The following is a 20,899-nucleotide window of genomic DNA, read 5'->3' as shown; positions in this document are numbered from 1 at the left end:
TATTGTACTAAACTGGGGCAGCCACTCTGGAAAACAGTATGGAGGTTCCTCAAAAAGTTAAAAATAGAACTACCCTATGACCCAGCAATTACACTACTAGGTATTTACCCCAAGTATACAAAAGTACTGATTTGGAGGAGCATATGCACCCTGATGTTTATAGCAGCAGTATCAATAGTAGCCAAATTATGGAAAGAACCCAAATGTCGTCGACTGATGAATGGATAAAGAAGTTGTGGTATATACACAATGGAATGTTACTCGGCTATCAAAAGAATGAAATCTTGCCATTTGCAACCATGTGGATAAAGCTAGAGTATATTATGCTAAGTGAAATAAGTAGGTCAGAGAAAAACAAATACTATGATTTCACTCGTGAAATTTAGGAAACGTATATAGGGGAAGCAAGAAAATAACAGAGAGGAAGGCAAATGATGAGACTCTTAACTATAGAGAACAAACTGAGGGTTGCTGGAGGGGAGGTGGGTAGGGGGATGGGCTAAATGGGTGATGGGCATTAAGGAAGGCATTTGTTGTGAGCACTGGGTGTTGTATGTAAGTGATGAATCACTAAATTCTACTCCTGAAGCAAATACTACACTATGTGCTAACTAGAATTTAAATTAAAACTTGAGGGGCACTTGGGTGGCTCAGTTGGTTAAGCATCCAACTTTGGCTCAAGTCATGATCTCGCAGTTCATGAGTTTGAGCCCCACATCTGGCTCTGTGCTGACGGTGTGGAACCCGCTTCAGATCCTCTGTCCCTCCCCCCACCCCCCTCCCTGCCCCTTCCCCGCTCATTTGTTCTCTCTCTCCCTTTCTTTCTCTGTCAAAAATAAAGAAACATTAATAAATACTTGAAAAAAAGGTTTTTTTTAAATTTTTTTTTTTTAACATTTATTCATTTTTGAGACAGAGAGAGACAGAACATGAACGGAGGAAGGTCAGAGAGAGAGGGAGACACAGAATCTGAAACAGGCTCCAGGCTCTGAGCTGTCAGCACAGAGCCCGACGCGGGGCTCAAACTCACAGACCGCAAGATCATGACCTGAGCCGAAGTCGGACGCCCAACCAACTGAGCCACCCAGGCGCCCCTGAAAAAAATAGTTTAAAGCCCAGAAGAATAATGAGTGGCCAGCAGTGAAACAGAAAGTGAAAAATCAGTGAGGCAAAATTAGTAGTATGTCCAGATAAAAATATTTAATTTGGATTTGGTCACCAGAAGGGAGTTCTTTGTTATAGACAGGGCTGATTTGGCTGGCTTGCCAGTACCAGAATGAAATTTCTCTCCATGGCTGCTCATCTCCCTTTAAGTCCATACTCACAAAACAACCTTCTGATGCCTAATTCAGCTTGTTGGGCATCTTGATAACAGGAAGGGTCTAAAGGTAGTACTTGTATGGGGGATGTGGGTATTCTAAGTTCAAGTGTCAACTCGTAAATGGACCGTGGGATTGATAAATGGTTAGAGGCATCCTAGAATGTCTGTACCTCTCCAGGTGCTATGAAGCCCTGTTTCCGGGCCTCAGAAGCCAAAAAAACAAGGCTTCATTGAAGTAGGATCATTCAGCCAGAAAATGCTAGCCTTGGAGAGGTCTCTAGATGGTGAACCAGTCAACCTTTCTCTGACTACAACCCCTTCCTCATGTCTCTCTTCAGTATTGACCTCCTGTGTGTGGAATTTTTTGCTTACTTAACTCCTTCCTTTTACAGAGGAAGAAATTAAAGCCCAGAGAGGTTTAATGGCTTGCCTCAGATCACAGAGCAAGTCTGTTTTTAGCCAAGTCACATTTTCAGTTTTTCTCTTTTCAGGCCAGGGCTCTTTTCCTGGCATTACCTACAGATTTGTTAAGATATCCAAAGTGTTTTTTTCCCATTGCGGCCAGGAGAAGAATATGTAAACATAGCATTAGACACCGAAGGTTGGACATTCAGTTGTATCACATAGCAACAGTAGATGATTATTTACAAGAGGTTACAACTTCACTCTTATGTGCTTACAGCCCATACAGGCAAATCTCAGTTTTTAAAATGACCAGCTCAGTAGAGATGTTGCCTGAGAATGAAGCCATGGTCTGCCGTTAGCGAACACTTAGCCAGCAGACTTCATATGGACATAAGTGCAGCCAGCTGTAGACTTGAAATAAAAATGCACATTCAAGGAGACTAATTGGCAACTAAAAACCAGCACCCTCTTTGGTGTCTGAGGCTTTATGTTCCATTAATTGAGAATCTCTGCTTACTTAAATACCTCTGATAACTCTTCACTGCCTGTGGATGACTCTTTCACCTAGCAGACCTGGCGCTTGGTGATCTGCCCTTGCCCTCTCCCACCATCCCAGCCTCCTCTTGATCACCCTTGACATGTGCCCTGTACTGCAGCTTACAGACCATACTCTTCTCCCTCAGTGCACTTGCACGTATTGTTTCTTCAGGCTGGAATTCCTCTTGTCTGCCTGGTAATCAACCTTCAGATTCAACTGATACACCTCATCCTCTGTGGAGGAGCCTAGCCAAATCTACCCTGAACCTTCCCCACCAAACATAGGAGACTTTCTCCCTCTTTGTTATTCTCATACCTCAGTTATAGTCCTGTCAATATTTGTTTACACACTTAAGTTTACACATCTAAGTGTATGTTTACACATACACTCTTAGAGTATGAAATTCTTCAAGTCTGAAGGTATATCTAGTTCATCTTGGTATCCTAGAGCTTAGCAGAGTGCCCAGAATGCAGTGGGTGCTCAGTGTTTGTTAGGCGAATGATGTTTTTGTCAAATGACCACCTTTCTCTTTGGACACATGGATAAGCCCTTTCAATATGCATCTTCACCATCTTTTTGCTCTACAGTATTCTTTCAGGCAAGAGCTTTTCTTCTGAAATGGGAGCATGGAGTAAGACCTCTGTCCGTAAGTGTCATTCCAAAGCTGAGATCTATCAAAAGTCAAGGTATGGCATGCCTTCTGCACTGTGGCAGTCCACTGTGCTAATTTGCTTTGTATTTTTCCTCCAAGGGCTGGAATCCCCCCTTCCCTTGGGCAGTATTTGGAGGAGTGCTAGCAAATTCTCTTTCTCCACATTTGTCACCATTACCAGGAAAAACCTCCCAAGTACCTTAGGCCAGATTTGAGGGTAATTTTTTTCTCTCTGTTGGTCATCTTCTGGCAATACCTTCCTGAGGCTGTTCTGTAGTGATCCTGCTTCGATCCAAGGATGCTCCACTGGGCTCCCATCAATAGCCCCGACTCTTACAGCAGCATCAGCTGTTTCTGAAATTGGCTAATGTCAGCCCTTGTGTTTTGTTTCAGTTCCAAAGGTGGCCTTTTCATGTGATGACCTGTATTCTGGAGTCCTCTTTTCCCACCATACCCTGAGTAACACTACAGTATCACTGAAGGAAAAAGAGAGGCAGCTACTATGGGGTTGCAAATGAGTAAGAACAACACTAGGAAGGTGAAAGTCCCCAGTGAGCCAAGGCTTTACAAAATGTAGACATTTTGTAAACATTTATTTTTAATTATTCTCAATCCAGAATAAGAAGGTGAACAGCCTGTCTTCAAGTCATTTCCTCATTAGTAGCCAGGAGGTAATAGTGACCTATTCTGCTTGCCTCTCAAGGTTAGTATGAGAAAAGAATGAAATCAAGTGGAAGAGCCCATAGGAAAGAATAAAGTAGTGGATTCCATCTTCAATGTGCATTAGAAACACTGGGGCTTGTTTAAAATGCAGATTCTTGTGCATGGTCTCAGCCATTCCTATTATGTAGGCTTGGGGTAAGGTCCAGGAGTCTTCATTTTCAATAAGCTCCCCCCGGGAGTCTGATGCTGCTATTCCACATTTTCAACCACATTTTCAGAAATACCACTGTAAATCAAATAGCAAGTGTAAAATAGTTATTTGAGGCAACTTTACTGTCTCAGACCTGAAATCCAAAGACTTGGGTTAAATCCCAGCTCTGCCGATTGCTAGACCTGTGTGTGACCTTGAATAATAGCTTTCATTGTGAACCTTAGCTCCTCATATGTGAAAAGGAGATAGCAACCTCAACCTCACAAAGTTTTTAGAATTAAATGAAAGCATATGTGAACGAGCCCACCTCAGTGCCTAACTCCTGGAACTTAGTCAGTGTTTTGCAGAGTGGGAGCTAAGTGTCCACAACTTCTGGAATGTGGTGTCATGTTAACAAAAGATAATCTTTGGCATTCGTCTTAAGTGTCATGGCAATCTGGAAAGAACCTTAGAGATTTAGTCCAATCCTTTGATTTACAGCTCATGAACTTGAAACTAGGGAGGGAGGATGTGAAGCCCAAGATGCATGAGGGTACCCAATCACATGAAATGTGTTTAGTTTTTAGACTGGAAAATTCTTTCCCAGTATACTGAAAAAAGAAAAAAATGAAAAATCTTTGTGGCATAATAACAGAACCTCTATTAGTAACTTTGGAGAAACCGAATGGGGGCAGTACCCCAAGTATAATGGTTATTTGAGCCATACCTGCCATATACCAAGGACCTATCAGTGAAATAAAGATGGAAATGGGTAACTGGCTCAGTTTTCAAAAAGAAGGAAATAGAGATGCTGGAAAACGTGAGCTCATAATCCTTTTAACTTGACTTCTTCACCAAATTCTGATGGAATTCTGTGGAAATTTGCAGATATTGGAATAGGTGGACAGTGAGCACTTAGAAAAGGAGCCGATTACTAGGATTCAGCAGTAGTGAATTAGCCATGACTAATTAGACTTGACTTCATGTTTTCACTGGGTTGCTAGTTGTGAGACCCTCTCTTGATTTCCCTAAGACATTTGATAAGCTCTTTCATGATACCCTGACAGTAAGAATGTGGGCAGGAAATCTAGAAAAATCAGATACAGGAATTGAACACACCCAGCAGTTTGGGGCCCTCTATTGGAGAGGTGGGATTCCTGAACACCTTGCTAGGGCTCATGTTGAGGAAAAGGTATGGGTTTTGAGGTCAGCAAGGTAGCTTTTAATCTCAGTCTTGTACTTCCCAGCAGTAACCTTGGATGAATCACCTAATACCTCTAGGCTGCCCTTACCTGGTCTGTGCTATAGGTATTCCTCATGAGGTTGTTACAGGGACTAAACTGGATTATGAGTATAAAAGCCCTCTGTAAATTAAAAATGCTTTATAAACATTAGTTACCACCGCCATTCTAGTACTGTGGTTGCTCATAATGGGGGGTCCTGAGTTACATGTTTATTTAGTGGGCATCTGTGGATGAAGGGTGAGCCTGGTATGGGCCTCATGTCGTTGGATCTGGCACTAGACAGATACGGGGTCAGAGCCCTTCCTGCGTGTGGTGCTTAGGGACACATCAAGGGAACTCTTTCCAAAGGAGATTGAGTGCTCTGTTGGAGCTGGATCTAGAAAAAGGAGGCAACCACCAGCCTGAAGATACAGGAAGCTACAGAAAGAGCTAAGAGAGCAAAGGTTTGGGAAAGCCTGTGTGGCCAGGTCAGGAAGTAGAGTGGGGCAGGAGGTGGCCAAAGCCATGACTCTGGTAGGGAAGCTGAAGAAACAGCCCCAGGAGTTCTGTGTGCAGTGTACCCAGGCAGGCTTTGCTTTTGGACAAGAGCACTAGGAAAAAAGTGTGAAGAGACATTTGCTCTAAATCTTGGGGCTTCTTTTTTGTTGTTATTCATTTATCGCCTTAAAAAGCAGCAATTAAGTATATAAGAAAAAATGGAAACAGTATCAAAAGGGTAGAAAATTAATACTGTTTTTATCCCTGCTTCGAGAGATCTCACTACTTGAAAGGAGAAACTGATAATCAAGTAGTGCAATCTTCTAGATGGTCTTTAAGGATTATGCACATAGAATTTTTAAACAATGGAATTATTATGTTTACTCTCTGATGGTAGGATTTATTTTATTTTTTATTTTTTAAAATTTACATCCAAATTAGCATGTAGTACACCAATGATTTCAGGAGTAGATTCCTTAGTGCCCCTTACCCATTTAGCCCATCCCCCCTCCGACAGCCCCTCCAGTAACCCTTAGTTTGTTCTCCATATTTATGAGTCTCTTCTGTTTTGTCCCCCTCCCTGTTTTTATATTATTTTTGTTTCCCTTCTCTTATGTTCATCTGTTTTGTCTCTTAAAGTCCTCATATGGTGAAGTCATACGATTTTTGTCTTTCTCTGACTAATTTCACTTAGCATAATACCCTCCAGTTTCATCCACGTAGTTGCAAATGGCAAGATTTCATTCTTTTTGATTGCCGACTAATACTCTATTGTATATATATGCCACATCTTCTTTATGCATTCATCCATCGATGGACATTTGGGCTCTTTCCATACGTTGGCTATTGTTGCTAGTGCTGCTATAAACATGGGGGTGCACGTGTCCCTTCGAAACAGCACAGCTGTATCCCGTGGATAAGTGCCTAGTAGTGCAATTGCTGGTTCGTAGGGTAGTTCTATTTTTAGTTTTTTGAGGAACCTCCATACTGTTTTCCAGAGTGGCTGCACCAGCTTGCATTCCCATAGGATTTTTTAACGTAACACCTTACCTGGGACAACTTCTGTTTCAGTACCTAGGGTCTACCTAATTATTATTATTTTTTTTTAATTTTTTAATATTTATTTATTTTTGAGACAGAGACAGAGCATGAGCAGGGGAGGGGCAGAGAGAGAGGGAGACACAGAATCTGAAGCAGGCTCCAGGCTCTGAGCTGTCAGCACAGAGCCCGAATCGGGGCTCGAACTCACGAACTGTGAGATCATGACCTGAGCTGAAGTCAGACACTTAACCGACTGAGCCACCCAGGCGCCCCTACCTAATTATTTTTAATAGCTGCATAATATTTTATTGTATGCCTGTGTAATTATATTTAGCCCGCCCCTATTAATGGACACGTGACTGTTTCTAATCTTTTAGTATTAAATCGTGCCGGACACATGTCCTGGCACATTCGTACAAATATTTCTCTGGGCAAAATTTCTGTCAGTGGAATTTCTAGGACTCCTGTTTTAGAAGGATGATGGCTGCTGTAGTGTTTCCGCACTACAGAGAAGAGAAGCAGAGGCTGGAACAGTGGTCAGTAGATGAGAGTGGAAATGCTCACCTTTCAAGGTTCAGAAGTGGTAGAGTCCCAGCAGTTCCATTTTTTGGTTGGAGTCCTCCTGGCCAATAGAGGGCCCCACACAACACAGTTCCTTGGGCTTCGGATTATCTGACCAGAGCTGCCGGGGGTGATTCACCACTCCTCACTAGAGTGCTTGCTTAGGGCGACCAGCCTTGAAGGCTGTCGTCTCCAGCCTCTCACAAACACCTTGAAGCCTTGTGTCTCAGCTGGTCCTGAAGAATCAGATTGCTTGGCTTCTGGTCAGGTTTGCAACTTCTAAAATGTGCAGGAGATTAGTACCTCTCCTGCCATCTTATCCTGTCCATAACTGCCAGTACAAGGATCCTTGCAGTTGCCTCTGGCAGCTGTAGCTGCTGAATCCTCTGCCAGCTGCTCTAGGGACCTAGAAGAGCAGCTTTCCACGCAGGGCCGGTATCCAAGGGCAGGAGGGGGAAGTATAGTCTCCAGTATAACCTTTCACCTCCCAGTTCTGGGTGGTTTAGGCCCTTTGAAGTTGGCCTTGAGGAACCACACACATTGGTCTGAGCAGCCAGCAGCTTATCACATCTGGTGATCAGTCCTTCAGTGGTTCCTCCTGAAGTCTGGATTTATGGAGGTCACATGGATTCCACCTAGGAGGGGCTTCCACTTCAGCTCATGACATGGGGAGATGGCTGCCCCTCTTTGAGGGGGAGGCAGTTTTCATGGCATTGAGAAGCCCTCACACTAGTTCCCCACACACCCACCCACCCACTGAATCCTTTGTAAGCAGAGTGGGGGGAACAGAGAACGCCTGCAGCCTCCTGCTCGCATTCCTAGACACCGACTCACTGCGCCTGCCGCCGCTGGAACAGCAGAGCTGTGTGAAATGTCAAGAGGAGTTATGCTCATGGGCTCCCTGGCCCCAGTCTCTTTGTGGCTTGCATTTTCTTCCATCTGCACTCTGTTCATCAGATGGAAATCAGAGGGTGCAATTAGAAGATAATTTGCTAGTTCCAAACTTAATTTGGGGCCCCCTTCTTGCTTGATCGAATTACAAGGGAACATAATAGATTATGGTGAGAAATAGTTGGCTCTGTCACTGGGAGAAAGAGAGCTCCTAGCTCTCCAGCTGGACAGGGCTTTTGGTATCCTGTGTGTTTCCCCTTTCCACTGTGCTCCACCTCCTCTGTGGCTCCTGTGTGGCCCCCACGTTGGGATCCTGTTCACCTCCGGGCTTGCTCAAGAGGTTTAAACTCCACTAGAGACCAAAGGAAAACAAGCAGCCCTCTGCAACTTCATAGGGCTGACAAATGTTGAAGCTGGAAGCTATTTAGAGACCTAACCAAGGCCCAGACAGAGGCAACAACTTACTGAAGGCGACATAGCTAGCCCATAGTGGTAGTAACAATAGTCTTAATGATATTAGCAGCTCACATTTATCAACCCTTAATGTGTTCCAGACCCTGTGCCAAGGGCTTACGCGCAGTGCGTTGTCACATTCAAATCCAGACAGTCTGGCTCTGGGCCCAGACTGGGCTCCAGCATAGCAATGGCGGAGCTCAGTATAAAAAGCCTGGGTTCGAATCCTGGCTTCACCTCACACTTGTACAGCTGGGTAGCCTCACACAAGCAGTTTAGACTGTGCTTCAGTTCCTATCTCTGTAAAAAGGGAGAAATCCTAGCACTACTGACTAGTGTGGGTTAAAATTCATTCATATGTATGAGTGCTGTGGGCAGTTAGTTCTTGGTGCAGGGTGAGCGCCTGGCCAGTGCTTGTTCCTGCTGGCTGCTTCTGGGGCTGGAGTGTGGTATCTGTATGGCAGTAGGTAAAGGTGGCTGAGTTCTGTACATATGTTAAAAGCTGGTCTTCACTATTAGAGGCAGTAAACCAAGTGGTTGAGTGCCTTCACTGCAGAGCATAGGTTGGCAAACTATGGCCTCTGATTTTTACATTTTTTAATGAGGGTTGAGAAGCAAAAGAGTGTTTCATGTTACATGAAAATTACATGAAATTCAAATTTCATTGTCCATAAATAGAGGTTTATTGGAAAATAGTCACATCCATTTGTTTACATTTTATATACAGGCACTTTCACACTGCAGTGACAGAGTTGAGTAGCTGTGACAATCTATAATTGTGTAGACCTGCAAAGCCTAAAATATTTATTCTCTGGCCCTTTACAGAAAAGGTGTCCTGACCCTGTAAGTGACCAGTAAGTCACACTTACTGGTTTTGAAACCCAGCTATACCACTTACTAGCTGTTTGTCTTCAGACTAGTGATATAACCCTTCAGAACCTCAGTTTCCTTATCTGGTAAATGGGGGTAACATCTACCCCCATATATTGGCAATTAAAGTATGATAGATGAAAGATGCAGAGCTCTTAATACAGAGCTAGGAACTAAGTGTTTAATAAATGGTAGCTTATTACAGGGTGCAAACGCAATCTGTTTTATCACATTCATTGTTACCCGTGTATCCAATCAATAGAGGAATGGGAATAGGTTCCCTTGTAATCCAGCCACCACCTTTGCCACAGACTTTCCTGTCACGGTGATAGGGTGACTTCAGTGGAGAGGAATGTGTGCCTGGTGGGAGAGAGCTACTGTCACTCCCTCAAGTCCAGCAGTGGGGTCTGGATGTGTCCCAATCTAGCAACCTTGCTTTTCCCCTCACAGTCCTGCACTCAGGGGAACAAGAGGCTTTCCCAACGGTGGGCTATGTTTTGGTCATCCCCTCAGCCAGGCCACCACTCCAGATACTAAGGCCCATCATCCCCAAAGGCACTCCCAGTCTTGTCCTCCATCATGCCTCATTTTTCTGTTTGAGAAGCTTGGTTACCATGGACACAATGGAAAAAGTGCCACTGCCCACCGAGGCCAATGGATGGCATTCTGGCAATGAAAGAATAAATGAAAAAGGGGTGACAGGTGATCTGGGCTCTAGTCCCTATGCTGTCTCCTACTTGCAGAAGGGTTTTGAGGGAGCTATTTCCCCTTGAAGAGTCAGAATAAGCTCCAGCCTCAGAGCTCTGGCTCTGGAGCTCTCACAAGGGCCTACATTTAAATCCCAGCCCTGCCACTGACTAGTATTTTGGCCTGAGTTAGTTAGCTAATCTCTCAACCTCTATCTCCTTGTTTATAGAGGTAATTCCCATCTCGGAGAAATAAGAGAGTGCTTACACAGTGCTTGCTACATGGAGAAATGTCAGGTGTCAGTGACCACTGCAGGCCTTGTTTCCTCTTTCCCAGCACAGCTCTGCCCAGAAGTGGAATGGCAGCCCCCTTTGGCTAGCCCTGGGGGCTGTCCTCAGGCCAGACAGAGGGAAGGGATGAATGGGGACCCTAACACCAGGACCCAGTAGATGCCAGCCCAGAGCACAAAACCTAGAGGGTAGTTCTCTGGACCTGGGTCTCTAGATCTGTCTCTCCAACCCGGAGAGACCATCCCCCACCCACCCCTTTTGAGGGGAGGCGTGGCTTGGCCTGGAGTTGGTATGTTTGTTTTGCTTCACCTCCGAGCAGAGTTACTATACTTTGGGCAACTCCTCAGGCTAGGGACACTTGGGGGCAGATGGGCTCTCTCTCTCTTGCCCTGCCCTTACCCAAGTTCAGGGATGGACGCTCAGCCAGTCCTGGTTATTGTCTATGGTGCTAGCCTGCAGCCTCCCTCCAGCTCAGCTCCACCCCTTGCCTGCAAGGTCTATTTCCTAATAGCTGCTCCAACCACACACCTCGGTTCCGCGAGGAGCCCCTCCTCTTCCTCCCTCCCTCCCTCATCAGGGGAGGGACCGAAGAAGAAGGCTAACTTGACAGCAGCGCTTCTTTCTTAGCTAGTCACCAGCCCCTGCCCAAGAATCCGTGTGTGTGTGTGTGTGTGTGTGTGTGTGTGTGTGTGTGTGTGTGTGTGTGTGTGTGTGTAGCCTCTGCAGAGAGGTGGTTCTCCCGGAGTCCCCAGCGTCTGCTGGAGCTTCCGAGAACTGGGGAGGAGCCATGAGCCCCTGCGGGAATCTGCCAGGGGGCAAGTGGCCCGGAGTCCTCACGCCCCTTCGGCTGCTCCGGAGGGAGAGGTGAGCGCTGGGCAGACCGCCCGCAGCCAGAGGTGCCGGGAGCCCTGGGCCTGTCATGGTGGCCGTCTGCAGCCAGCCTGAGGCACTCCCAGACGGGTTTGCAGCTGAGCTTGTTTATCTGGTGTGGGAAGAAGATGGGGAGTTACTTGTCCGTCCCGGCTTACTTCACCTCCAGAGACCCCTTTCGGTGAGTTGGGCTCAGAGTCCCTTTTCCATCTCCTCTTCTGGCCCCTGGTCCTGAGGGAAGGGCAGAGGCCTCAGATTTCACTAATCCTTTGACCATTGGTTCTGTCAGGCAGAAGCTAGTAGAAGCTGTTCCCAAGCAGAATAGGCCTGCTGAAGGCTCCCACCATGGTCTAGGAATGGTGAGGTGAGGGATATGCCCAGATGGAAGCTCTTGGGGAATTCCGGCTCTCCTTCCTTCCCAGGCACACCTGAAAGAGCCTCCAAAAGACGCCGCTGACCCTGCCTGTTCTTGGTGTTACTGCTTCCGGGGGAAGAGCACAAATGGGGTGCTTTCTTCCAGCTCTCACATGTCTTACCTGCAGGCCTTGCTGTCTGCCAGGAATTTGCCTCAACAAGCAGGATGGGCAGGTTTTGCCAAACGGCATGGAAGAAGCTGGCAAAACCTGGGTGTGGGCAGCCTAGTACACAGTAGGCGCTCTATAAACGCTTTTTCTATTAATGGCAGGCATATTTGCCTCTGGCTTTAAGGGTTTCTGAGCTCTCAGGTGAGTACAGTTGCTAAGGAAAGGCCTGGGCAGGTGCTTCCAAGACTGGAGCAGTTGGCTTTGGGGTGTTCCTGAGCTTCAGGCTAGCCCACCCCACCCCTGCCCTATGCAGGTCAGGTCCCCAGGCCTGAGACTTCTGGGGGCCTTTTTCTATGGGGCTTCTGGGAGGTGTAGAAACTTTCTACTTCTGACCTGCCTTTCTTTGCTCACTGCCCCACCCTACCTCCAACAGAAACTCCCCAGGGGGTTTCTGGCCCTCAGGGTCCCTTCTTGAATGGAGCCATTCCTGGCTGGGGTGGGGCTTGTTTTCATTCTTTGGGAGCAGCCTGTTCCAAGGGCTGCCTCCCCCTCACCAGTGGTCCTGGTCGACTTCTCCCTTTTGGCTTCCCCAACCCAGCTTCATGCCCAGACCTTGCTGCTGGGATACTAGTCAGGTGGCCATGCCCTGAGCAAAAAAGCAGAATACCATGTGGTTTCAGGGAATTACTGGACCCTGGTTGAGTGATGGGAAGCCTTTGGATATGGGGGAGGGGGAAGAGAACTTGGCCTTCAGGGCTGACTCTTCCAGGCACCCTCCTAGGCGCTTTATCCTTTGATTCTCTCAAAACCTAATGTCATTAAGTATCCCCATTTTACTGAAGAGGCAACCACTTTCAACAGAGTTAATATGTGGGGTCTCTCTGGCCAGCCTTTGTCGTATTCCTGAGTTTGTTTCATCCTTCAAAAGGCACCTTCCTCTGCTCGCACCTCCCCCCAGGGCTGTCTCAGATTTGCTTTTCTCTCCCAGCAGAGGGAATCCAGAAAGGGCCCCCATAGGTTGCCTGGAACATTGGAGGGATGGCAGAGATTCTTTTCTGAAGAGCCAATGGGAATTGATCTTGAGTTTAGGAGGCAGGTTTTACCATGTGGAATCAAGATGCCAAATGTTTGAAATAGCCACTACTTCAGCCAGAGCCTCATTAATCCCTCTTACTCTTAATCCTGGAAAGGCAGTTTAGGGGAGGGGTTGTTCCCTTAGGAGCCAGGAATGCTGTGCCCCTTTTAATCTCGGGACAAGACACAACTCAGGAGCTAAAGCAGATAATGAACTCTCAACCTAGACCTTTGAGGGTCATGACACTGATGCTACCCAGGTCCCACCTGTCCTTTGTCTTGCTCTGTCTCCATGCCTCTGGGGAATCTGACTACCCTCTCTCTGCCCCAGTTCTTATTTGTCCAGCTGGAGTCAGGGGGTTACTGACTCGCTTTAGACCCTCCCACCTCCCCCAGATGAGGGGCTACATTTCTGGAGCCACTTCTGAAGAGATAGCCAACACTCAGGGCTCTGTGCCCCACAGGAGGGACCACCCAGACTTTCTGCTCTCCCAGGTATCAGTCTAATTGATCACCACTGTCACTGGTCAGAAAATCGCTCTACCATCAGCCCCCTCCCTTATTACAGGGCATTCTCAAGGGCTCCTCTCTGACCTGGTGCCAGTCCCCTCCCTGGGCCTCAGTTCCTCCTCTGCAGAGCATAGGATTGGGCTTTCTAGACTCCCTGAACACAACCTTGCCAGATTCTGTGAAACAAATTAAGTCCTTGACCTCAAGTCTCTGGGGGAGTACAAAGTCCACTGGACTAGGGCTGTGGTTGCAGGAAAGTGACGCAACCAGATTCCATGGGGACATGATCAGGCGTGACAGTGCCGCATCGCGTGGGTTCGAGCCCTGCTGTCAGCAGAGTCCACTTCAGATCCTCTGACCCCCTCTCCCTGTCCCTCCCCTACTTGTTCTCTCTCTCTTTCAAAAATAAACATTAAAAAAAAGAAAGAAAAAAGTAAATAAACTTTACTTTACAGGGAGGGAAGAGGGAGCAGGGAATGAAGAATGTAATTTCTGTACCCTATACATCCCTACCTGACAGACTGCCCTCAGCAGAGTGCCACTAGTGTGAAGGGGGAGATACAATTTTGGTGTGCTTCCAAGTAAGAAAATGTCTCAAATTGGAATTTACAGAAGAGGTAAATTAAGTAGTGGCTTTTGTCTGACATCTTTAAAGGATTTTTCTTTTTATAGAATTTCCCTTAATGTCTAACATTGATTTAATGGGTTTGGTTTACACATTGTCTCTTAAAGAGAACAGGTGCATCTTTGTATCCTAAAGCAACCTGTGTTTAAAGGGAGAAATTATTCTTAACTCTTCCCAGCTTAGCAGTAACTTTTTGGCAGCTGCCTTAGGTCCTGACTCCTCGTCTAAAAAGTGAAGGACTTGGATCAGGTGAATGATTCCTATAACTCCACAAGTCATGTGGCTCCTCAAAGACACACAGGCTCTTTTCCATTTTTTTACTAATCATGGAGGCTCTACCCTTAACTTCAGTATGACTGCACAAATTACTTGAATCTACAGGTTTCCTGGCTTTTGGTTGGAACTGAATCAACGCACTCTGGTAACACTTACTTCTTGCTGATCAGAGGCTTGTTATGTGTTTGGTTAATTTTTTTTAAGCAGGATAACATCATAGTCTATAATAATTACAGCTTCACTGACAGCCTGTTTCAGTCTACGGAGTCTACAGGAAGGAGGAGTAATAAAAGGATCTTTAGTGGTAGGAGACTGGGCTCTGATGGGCCAATATCTGTAGGTGCCTGTTACATCCACCCTTCTGTGCCTGGGGGAGAGTTGGCATCCCTGGTCACAGTACCCTCAGGCTGTGGCACAGAGACCTGTCCATTTTCCCTTTTTAGCCCAGTCAGAGCTCAGAGGCAAGGGTCTAGAAACAGCTTCTCCCCAACAGTCTCTCTGCTCATTCAGGAGGCTAAAGATGAGCATCCAACAGGCCTTTACTAGGACATGGGAGGGCTTGTTTTTTTGTTTTTTTTTTTTAAGTTTGTTTATTTATTTTGAGGGGGGAGGGGCAGAGAGAAAGGAGAGAATATCCCAAGCAGGCTTGGTGCTGTTAGTGTGCATAGCCCAATGCGGGGCTTGAAGTCACAAACTGTGAGCTCATGACCTGAGCCTCAATCAAGAGTCAGATGCTTTAGTGACTGAGCCACCCAGGTACCCCATGGTGGGCTTTTTCTTTAACTTGTGTAAATCTACTGTAATAGTGACTACTTCAACCACATAAGGTTGAAATATTACCTGTAAACATTTGGTCTGAAAAATTTGCATGTGCGTGAGGGCTGGGCTTATTATGTCTTATCTCACTTGGCCTCTCCCTGCACAGCACCTTGCCTGTTTGGTCTTGCACATCCTAGATGCACAGTAACTATTTCCTAATTGATAGTAATTGATAATAATAAATGTTTTCTAATTTATTAGATAAATGATTCATTTTAGGACCTTCTTTACTCACAGAAATCTGTTTGGTTCCAGGCCAAGATGCAGATCCATATTGCTTAGGCACAGGAGGGAAAGGAGTCTGTCTATTTTGCCCTTGCTGTTCTCAAGTTAAAGAGGGGAGGGAGGGAAATGGACATTTACTGGGCATCTGCTTGAGCATCTGTACATAATTTTCATAAACTGGTGAGGTTTTATCATCACTGGTATACAAATAAGGAAACTATGGCCCAGAGTGGCCCTTGAAGTGACACAGATAGTAAATGACAAAGAAAGAATGTGGACCCAGATCTTGAAAGAGTTATTTTGAGAATTTCAACCTGATTATCTTTTTTTTTCTTTTTTCTTTTTTTTTTTAAACTGTGTTCCCTACTGACTCATAAGTCCTTAGTTTGGGGCCACTAACTGGTTCAGTCAGTGGAACATATGACTCTCGATCAGGTTGTGAGTTTGAACCCTACATTGAGTGTAGAAATTACTTAAAAATAAAGTCTTTTTTTTTTTTTTTTTTTTTTTTAGGCCCTTAGTTTGGATCTGAGCTGCCCACTGAACTGACCATAGTGCTTTGGGAGAGGAATTTTCAAGGTTGTCGGCTATCCTCAACACATGTGGGCCTGTCTGTGATCTCCCCTGACTGGAGGGTTTCAGCTCTGTTCCCTCTGGTTGCTCAGGAGAGGGTCTGATACCTCAGACCTCTATTTAGGGTTCCACCACCAGCTCCACTACCTCCAAGCTGAATGCCCTTGGGCAACCTGCTGCTAAGGCAGATTTTGACATTCACTTGAAACTTTCAAAAATTGAAAGCTGCAATAAAAAAGGGCTTGGCTTTGGGAGAAACATATCATGGCCATGGCCTCTAACAATCTGAGGGGGGCGTTTTGGGGGTAGCACCTTACATTTCCAGAGTGTGTTTTGGATTCTTTTTATTTTTATGTTTATTTACTTTTTTCTTTCTTTTTTTTAATGTTTATTTTTGAAAGAGAGAGAGAACAAGTAGGGGAGGGACAGGGAGAGGGGGTCAGAGGATCTGAAGTGGACTCTGCTGACAGCAGGGCTCGAACCCACGCGATGCGGGGCTCGAACCAGGAAACGCCCTGCACATCGTGAGATCATGACCTGAGCTGAAGTCGGACGCTTAACTGAGCCACCTAGGCACCCCATAATGTTTATTTACTTTTTGAGAGATAGAACTCGAGAGCGCAAGTTGGGGAGGGGCAGAGAGAGAGAGAGAGGGAGACAAGAGGATCCAAAGCTGGCTCTCTGCTGTCAGCACAGAGCCCAATGTGGGGCTCAAACCCACCAACCAGGAGATCATGACCTGAGCTGAAGTCCAACACTTAACAGACTGAGCCACCCAGGTGCCCCATAGATTCTTTTCTTAAAAAGGCAGAGACTGCTGGAGAACAATGCTGTGGACTAAAGGAAGAAGGAGAATCATTGTGCCATTTAAATTCAGTACTTGGATTTAAGGGGAAGCCTCACAAGGCTTAACACTCAAGGGGACTTGAGCTCTCATTTTCACAGATGCAAATCCTGAGGCCCAGCTTAGTAGATGTGCTGCATTACTCAGGTGCTCAGGTGATGTAGTCTACTGGAAATGGCTTCATAGCCAAGTACACATAGGTTAAGACTCTAGCTCCATCCTGTGTGTGTGTCAGGCAACTTTGCACAAGTGACTTGACTCTGCTTTTCAGTGTTCTATAAGATAGGGATAATCCTATCACCTTGCAGGATGTGGCCAGGATATAAGTAAGACACCTCATAGAGTGCCCAGAATATGGTTGGCATTTAAGTAACAGTCGACAGTAATTGTTCTTAATATCTAAGCTAGGACTCTAAGTCTACCACTCGGGTGACCTGAGAACTAATTGTGTTCTGTGACAAAACAGCTTAGGGACCCACAACCAGCCTTCCTACCAGCTGTTCACCTTCCTGTTATTCAGACATACCTGTGTCAGCCAACTTTGGCTGTTTCGCTGGCCATGCCCTTCAAAGGCATTCCCTGACACATGGTGTGCCTTGGTGATGTCGCTCTCCAGGCAGGTGTTCTTCCCAGAAGTCTGGCGTGGCTCTCTCCTGCATGTCTACACTCGTTTCTCTCCCCACTCTCCTGGGCCTGGCCAGGGCTACCTGCAACAAACAAAAGCAGAATATTGGCAGTGGAAAGGAGGACGTGTTCTGGTACTCCTGTGCCCTGCAGCACACATACCATTGAGAGGGTGTAACAGGGCCCAGGCCTGCATTTGGGTGCAAATAACGTGTGCACCAGCTTTTCTCCATTGCAGACAGCAGAAGGGCAGGACCTGCTGACCATGAGCCACAGAATGTTTGTGGATTGCTGGTTCTTGCCACTCCCACCATTTTCGGTTTGGAAACCTCTGCTAGGGCTTACTGTGCTGGGCTCTTTGTTAGGTGCTTAGTCTACCAACAGTAAATGGGACACTGTTCCTGTCCTCCAGGAACTCACACTCTAATGAAAGAGAAAGATAGGTACCTAGGAGCTTCAAGTCAGAAGCTGGGAGGCAAGAATGAAGTTCCTGCTCCTAGTGCTGGCCCTTTGCTAGGCTCCTCACAGTCTTTCAGAACTGGATTTAATGTCCTCACTGCTACCCTGAATATAGGTGGTGATGTTGCCCTTTGTCTCATTTCACAAATGAGAAATGAAGCAGCCAGCCCAAGATCACTTAGGTGGTAAGTGGTAGTTCAGAGATTGGAACTTTAGATCATCTAGGGAAAGACAGATATGCATGGAATTAAGGGGATGTGGGTATAGTCTAATTCCTTCATTTTATAGGTGGAGAAACTATACCTGGAGAAAGAAAGGGCCTTGTCCAAGAGCCTGTAGCTCCCAAGAACTTGAACCAGGCCTCTTCCCAATTCAGAGCTCATCCAGCATGCCTTTTACATTGAGAGGAATTTGAGCTGCATGTCCAGAACAGGTCTTCCCCCTTTGCCTCCTAGAATTAATGGTTCACACTGTACCATTCTAGGTATTTCATATCCATACTCTTCATGCTGTGTCTGGCTCTCAAGTCCCTTAAGTTCAGCGTCCATAAAACAAGTAGGAGAGGGGCACCTGGGTGGCGTCCAACTTTGGCTCAGGTCATGATCTCGCAGTTTGTGAGTTTGAGCCCCACGTTGGGCTTGCTGCTGTCGGTGCAGAGGCTTCTTTGGATCATCTGTCCCCCTCTCTCTGCCCGTCCCCTGCATGCATTCTGTCTCTCTCAAAAATAAATAAACATTAAAAAAAAAAAAAGAACAAGTAGGAGATGCTACAGGATGGGGATGACTGATGGCAGAAGCCATCAGTGTTAAACATCCAGAGAGACGTGGACACTCCATAAAGAGCGATTCTCAGGGTCCTGCTTCTCTAGACCTTCCTGGCTCAGTTGCTTTCCGTAGCTGCTTCAACTCATTCTGGTCTCCCTCCTCCCTCCTGCAGTGCCCAGTAGTAGTAGCACCCATTGTGACCTCTCACCTTTCATTGTTAATTAAGTTTTGTTTAGACTTTCTCTTCCCCAGCTCATTATAAGCTCTTGGAAATTGTAGTAGGGAACCTTGTATATCTATCTCTTATATCTGCAGTGCCTAGCAAGATGCTGTAATAATACAGCTAGTTCCGCTCTTCACAGTTTGCAAAAGGCTTTCCTCATACATTAGCTCATTTAGTCTTCACGGTGTTCTTTGTAGTACTGTGCTATTAGTCACATTTTGTCAAGGAGGAAGAACTGAGAGAAGTCCAAAGCTACCCAGCTAGTGGAGGAAAAATGGCAAATAGTGTGAGCAGCTACCATTATCATCATCTTTAATAGCAGTTTAACACTTCATGAGTTCCTACTGTACTTAGCCTTTTATATAAACTATATATAGTTTGGTACATGTTATTTCCTTTCCACAGTAGTCCATTTGACAGATGAGGTCAGAGGAGTGAAGTAACTTCCCCAAGATGAGCTAACTAGTAAGTGGCAGGGTCAGGAGTCACACTAAGAGGCCACTCCATCCTGCCTCTCAGAAGCAAGGATTTGGCCAGTGAAGGGTGGTATGAAGCCTTGACAACAAGAATAGAGTCTTCACTGGAAAGAAAGAGGTGGCATGGGCTCACAAGGGCAGGGAGCCCTTAGCTCTGGGTGCTGGGAGGTTCAGAAATGAGGAGAGGTTCAGAAATGCTTATCTTGTGCAAACTTGGTCTGAAAACACACCCAGCCTGACTGAGGGGTGGAGCTTTACAACCAGGTAATTGGAGGGGAAAGGAGCTGTGGAGTCTAACATGTATATCTTGCACAGTGCTAGTGGAATTTTGTTTACCCCCCATTATTTTATTTTGAAAAATTTCAAATACTTAGAAGAGTTGAAGGAAATGTTCCAAGAACACCCATATATATCCTTCACCCAGACTTAACTTTAAGCCACTTTCTCTTTATGTACACACATGATGTATTTTATTTTTTGCTGAACTATGTAAAAGTAAGTTGTAGATATCTTGACTTTCACTCTTAGTTACTCTAATATGTTTCTTCTAAGAATTCTTCTATCTAACCAAGGTATCATTATTACATCTAAGAAAATGGATAGTAATTTCACAGTATAATCTAATATATAGCCCAAATTCAAGTTTCCTCAGTTCCAAAAATGACACTCATAGCTGCTTTCTTTTTCAATCCAGAATTGAATCCAAGGTTTAGGTGCTGCATTTGGTTGCTGTGTCTCTAGGCTTTTTTAATCCCTGTACCTTTTTTTCCCCATGACATTAACTTTTTGGAAGAGTCAAGAACAGTAGTCTTAGAATGACCCACATTCTGGATTTGCCTGATTGTTTCTTAATGCTTAGCATAATTTTTTCACAAGAATGCTACATGTTAATGATGTTAATAAAAACTTAAACATCAGCAATGGTGTTGGTGATGGGTAGTTTTTTTGAAGAACAGAGGTGATTGAGCTTCTTTAGTTCATTGAGATATCTGTCTAGACCAGAGGTTCTTTTTAGAGAGAGAGGGCATGTGCAAGCTGTGAGAGAGGGGCAGAGAGGGAGAGAGAGAATCTTAAACAGGCTCCACACTGACACAGGGCTCAATCCCATGACCCTGGGATTGTGACCTGAGCTGAAATCTAGAACAGAGGTTCTTAGCTGGGGCCATGACTAGGCTTCAGACCTACACACACACACCCATACCTAAATAATATGTACATTTTCCTTGTACATGCCTTCTTGCAAGAGCGGCTTCTTGATTCTTACTAGATTCTCTGAGGGCTTCAAGACACAAAAATGTTAAAAAAATTAATAAACAGACACTGGTCTACCAGGTTAGGCAGACAATACAGAACTGGTTTCTGGGATCTTCTTTATTCTGAATCAGCTTCCTTTGGGGAGATGGCAGTAAACTGTAACTTTCCTCCATCTTGGCTTTGGATCAAGGAAAGGTCTGTCCATTTTGTTGTTAGACCTGGGAGCCAGAGGCAGCCTATGTAGCCTGGTTCCAGGGATCCACAACAATTTTTTCTTGTCTTGCCTTTCAGGTGCTCAGAATGCCAGGATTCCCTCACCAACTGGTACTATGAGAAGGATGGGAAGCTTTATTGCCACAAGGACTACTGGGGGAAGTTTGGGGAGTTCTGCCATGGGTGTTCTCTGCTGATGACAGGGCCTGTCATGGTGAGTGAGTCCCTCTCGGTCATCAGAGTCCATTGACAGCTCCTCTGGT

General features: G+C 45.7%; 1 protein-coding gene across 5 annotated transcripts in view; it reads left to right on the top strand.

Annotated features, from left to right (window-relative positions):
• LIMK2 (LIM domain kinase 2) overlaps positions 1-20,899 on the top strand; it is a 59,987-nt gene that overhangs the window by 20,065 nt on the left and 19,023 nt on the right. For 3 of the 5 annotated variants that reach the window (XM_060612652.2, XM_060612653.3, XM_060612656.2), the window contains one exon: positions 20,715-20,850. In XM_060612652.2, the coding sequence (XP_060468635.2) occupies positions 20,715-20,850 (136 nt within the window). Of the gene's footprint in view, positions 1-7,856; positions 11,335-20,714; positions 20,851-20,899 lie in introns of those variants that run through there. The other 2 variants (XM_060612654.3, XM_060612655.3) reach the window with 2 other exon arrangements.

This window comes from Panthera onca, chromosome D3 (assembly GCF_046562875.1).
Source record: "Panthera onca isolate mPanOnc1 chromosome D3, mPanOnc1 haplotype 2, whole genome shotgun sequence".
NCBI classification, from domain to species: domain Eukaryota; kingdom Metazoa; phylum Chordata; class Mammalia; order Carnivora; family Felidae; genus Panthera; species Panthera onca.
The sequence above is the reverse complement of the archived record's forward strand: the minus strand, read 5'-3'. Positions and strand labels throughout refer to the sequence as shown.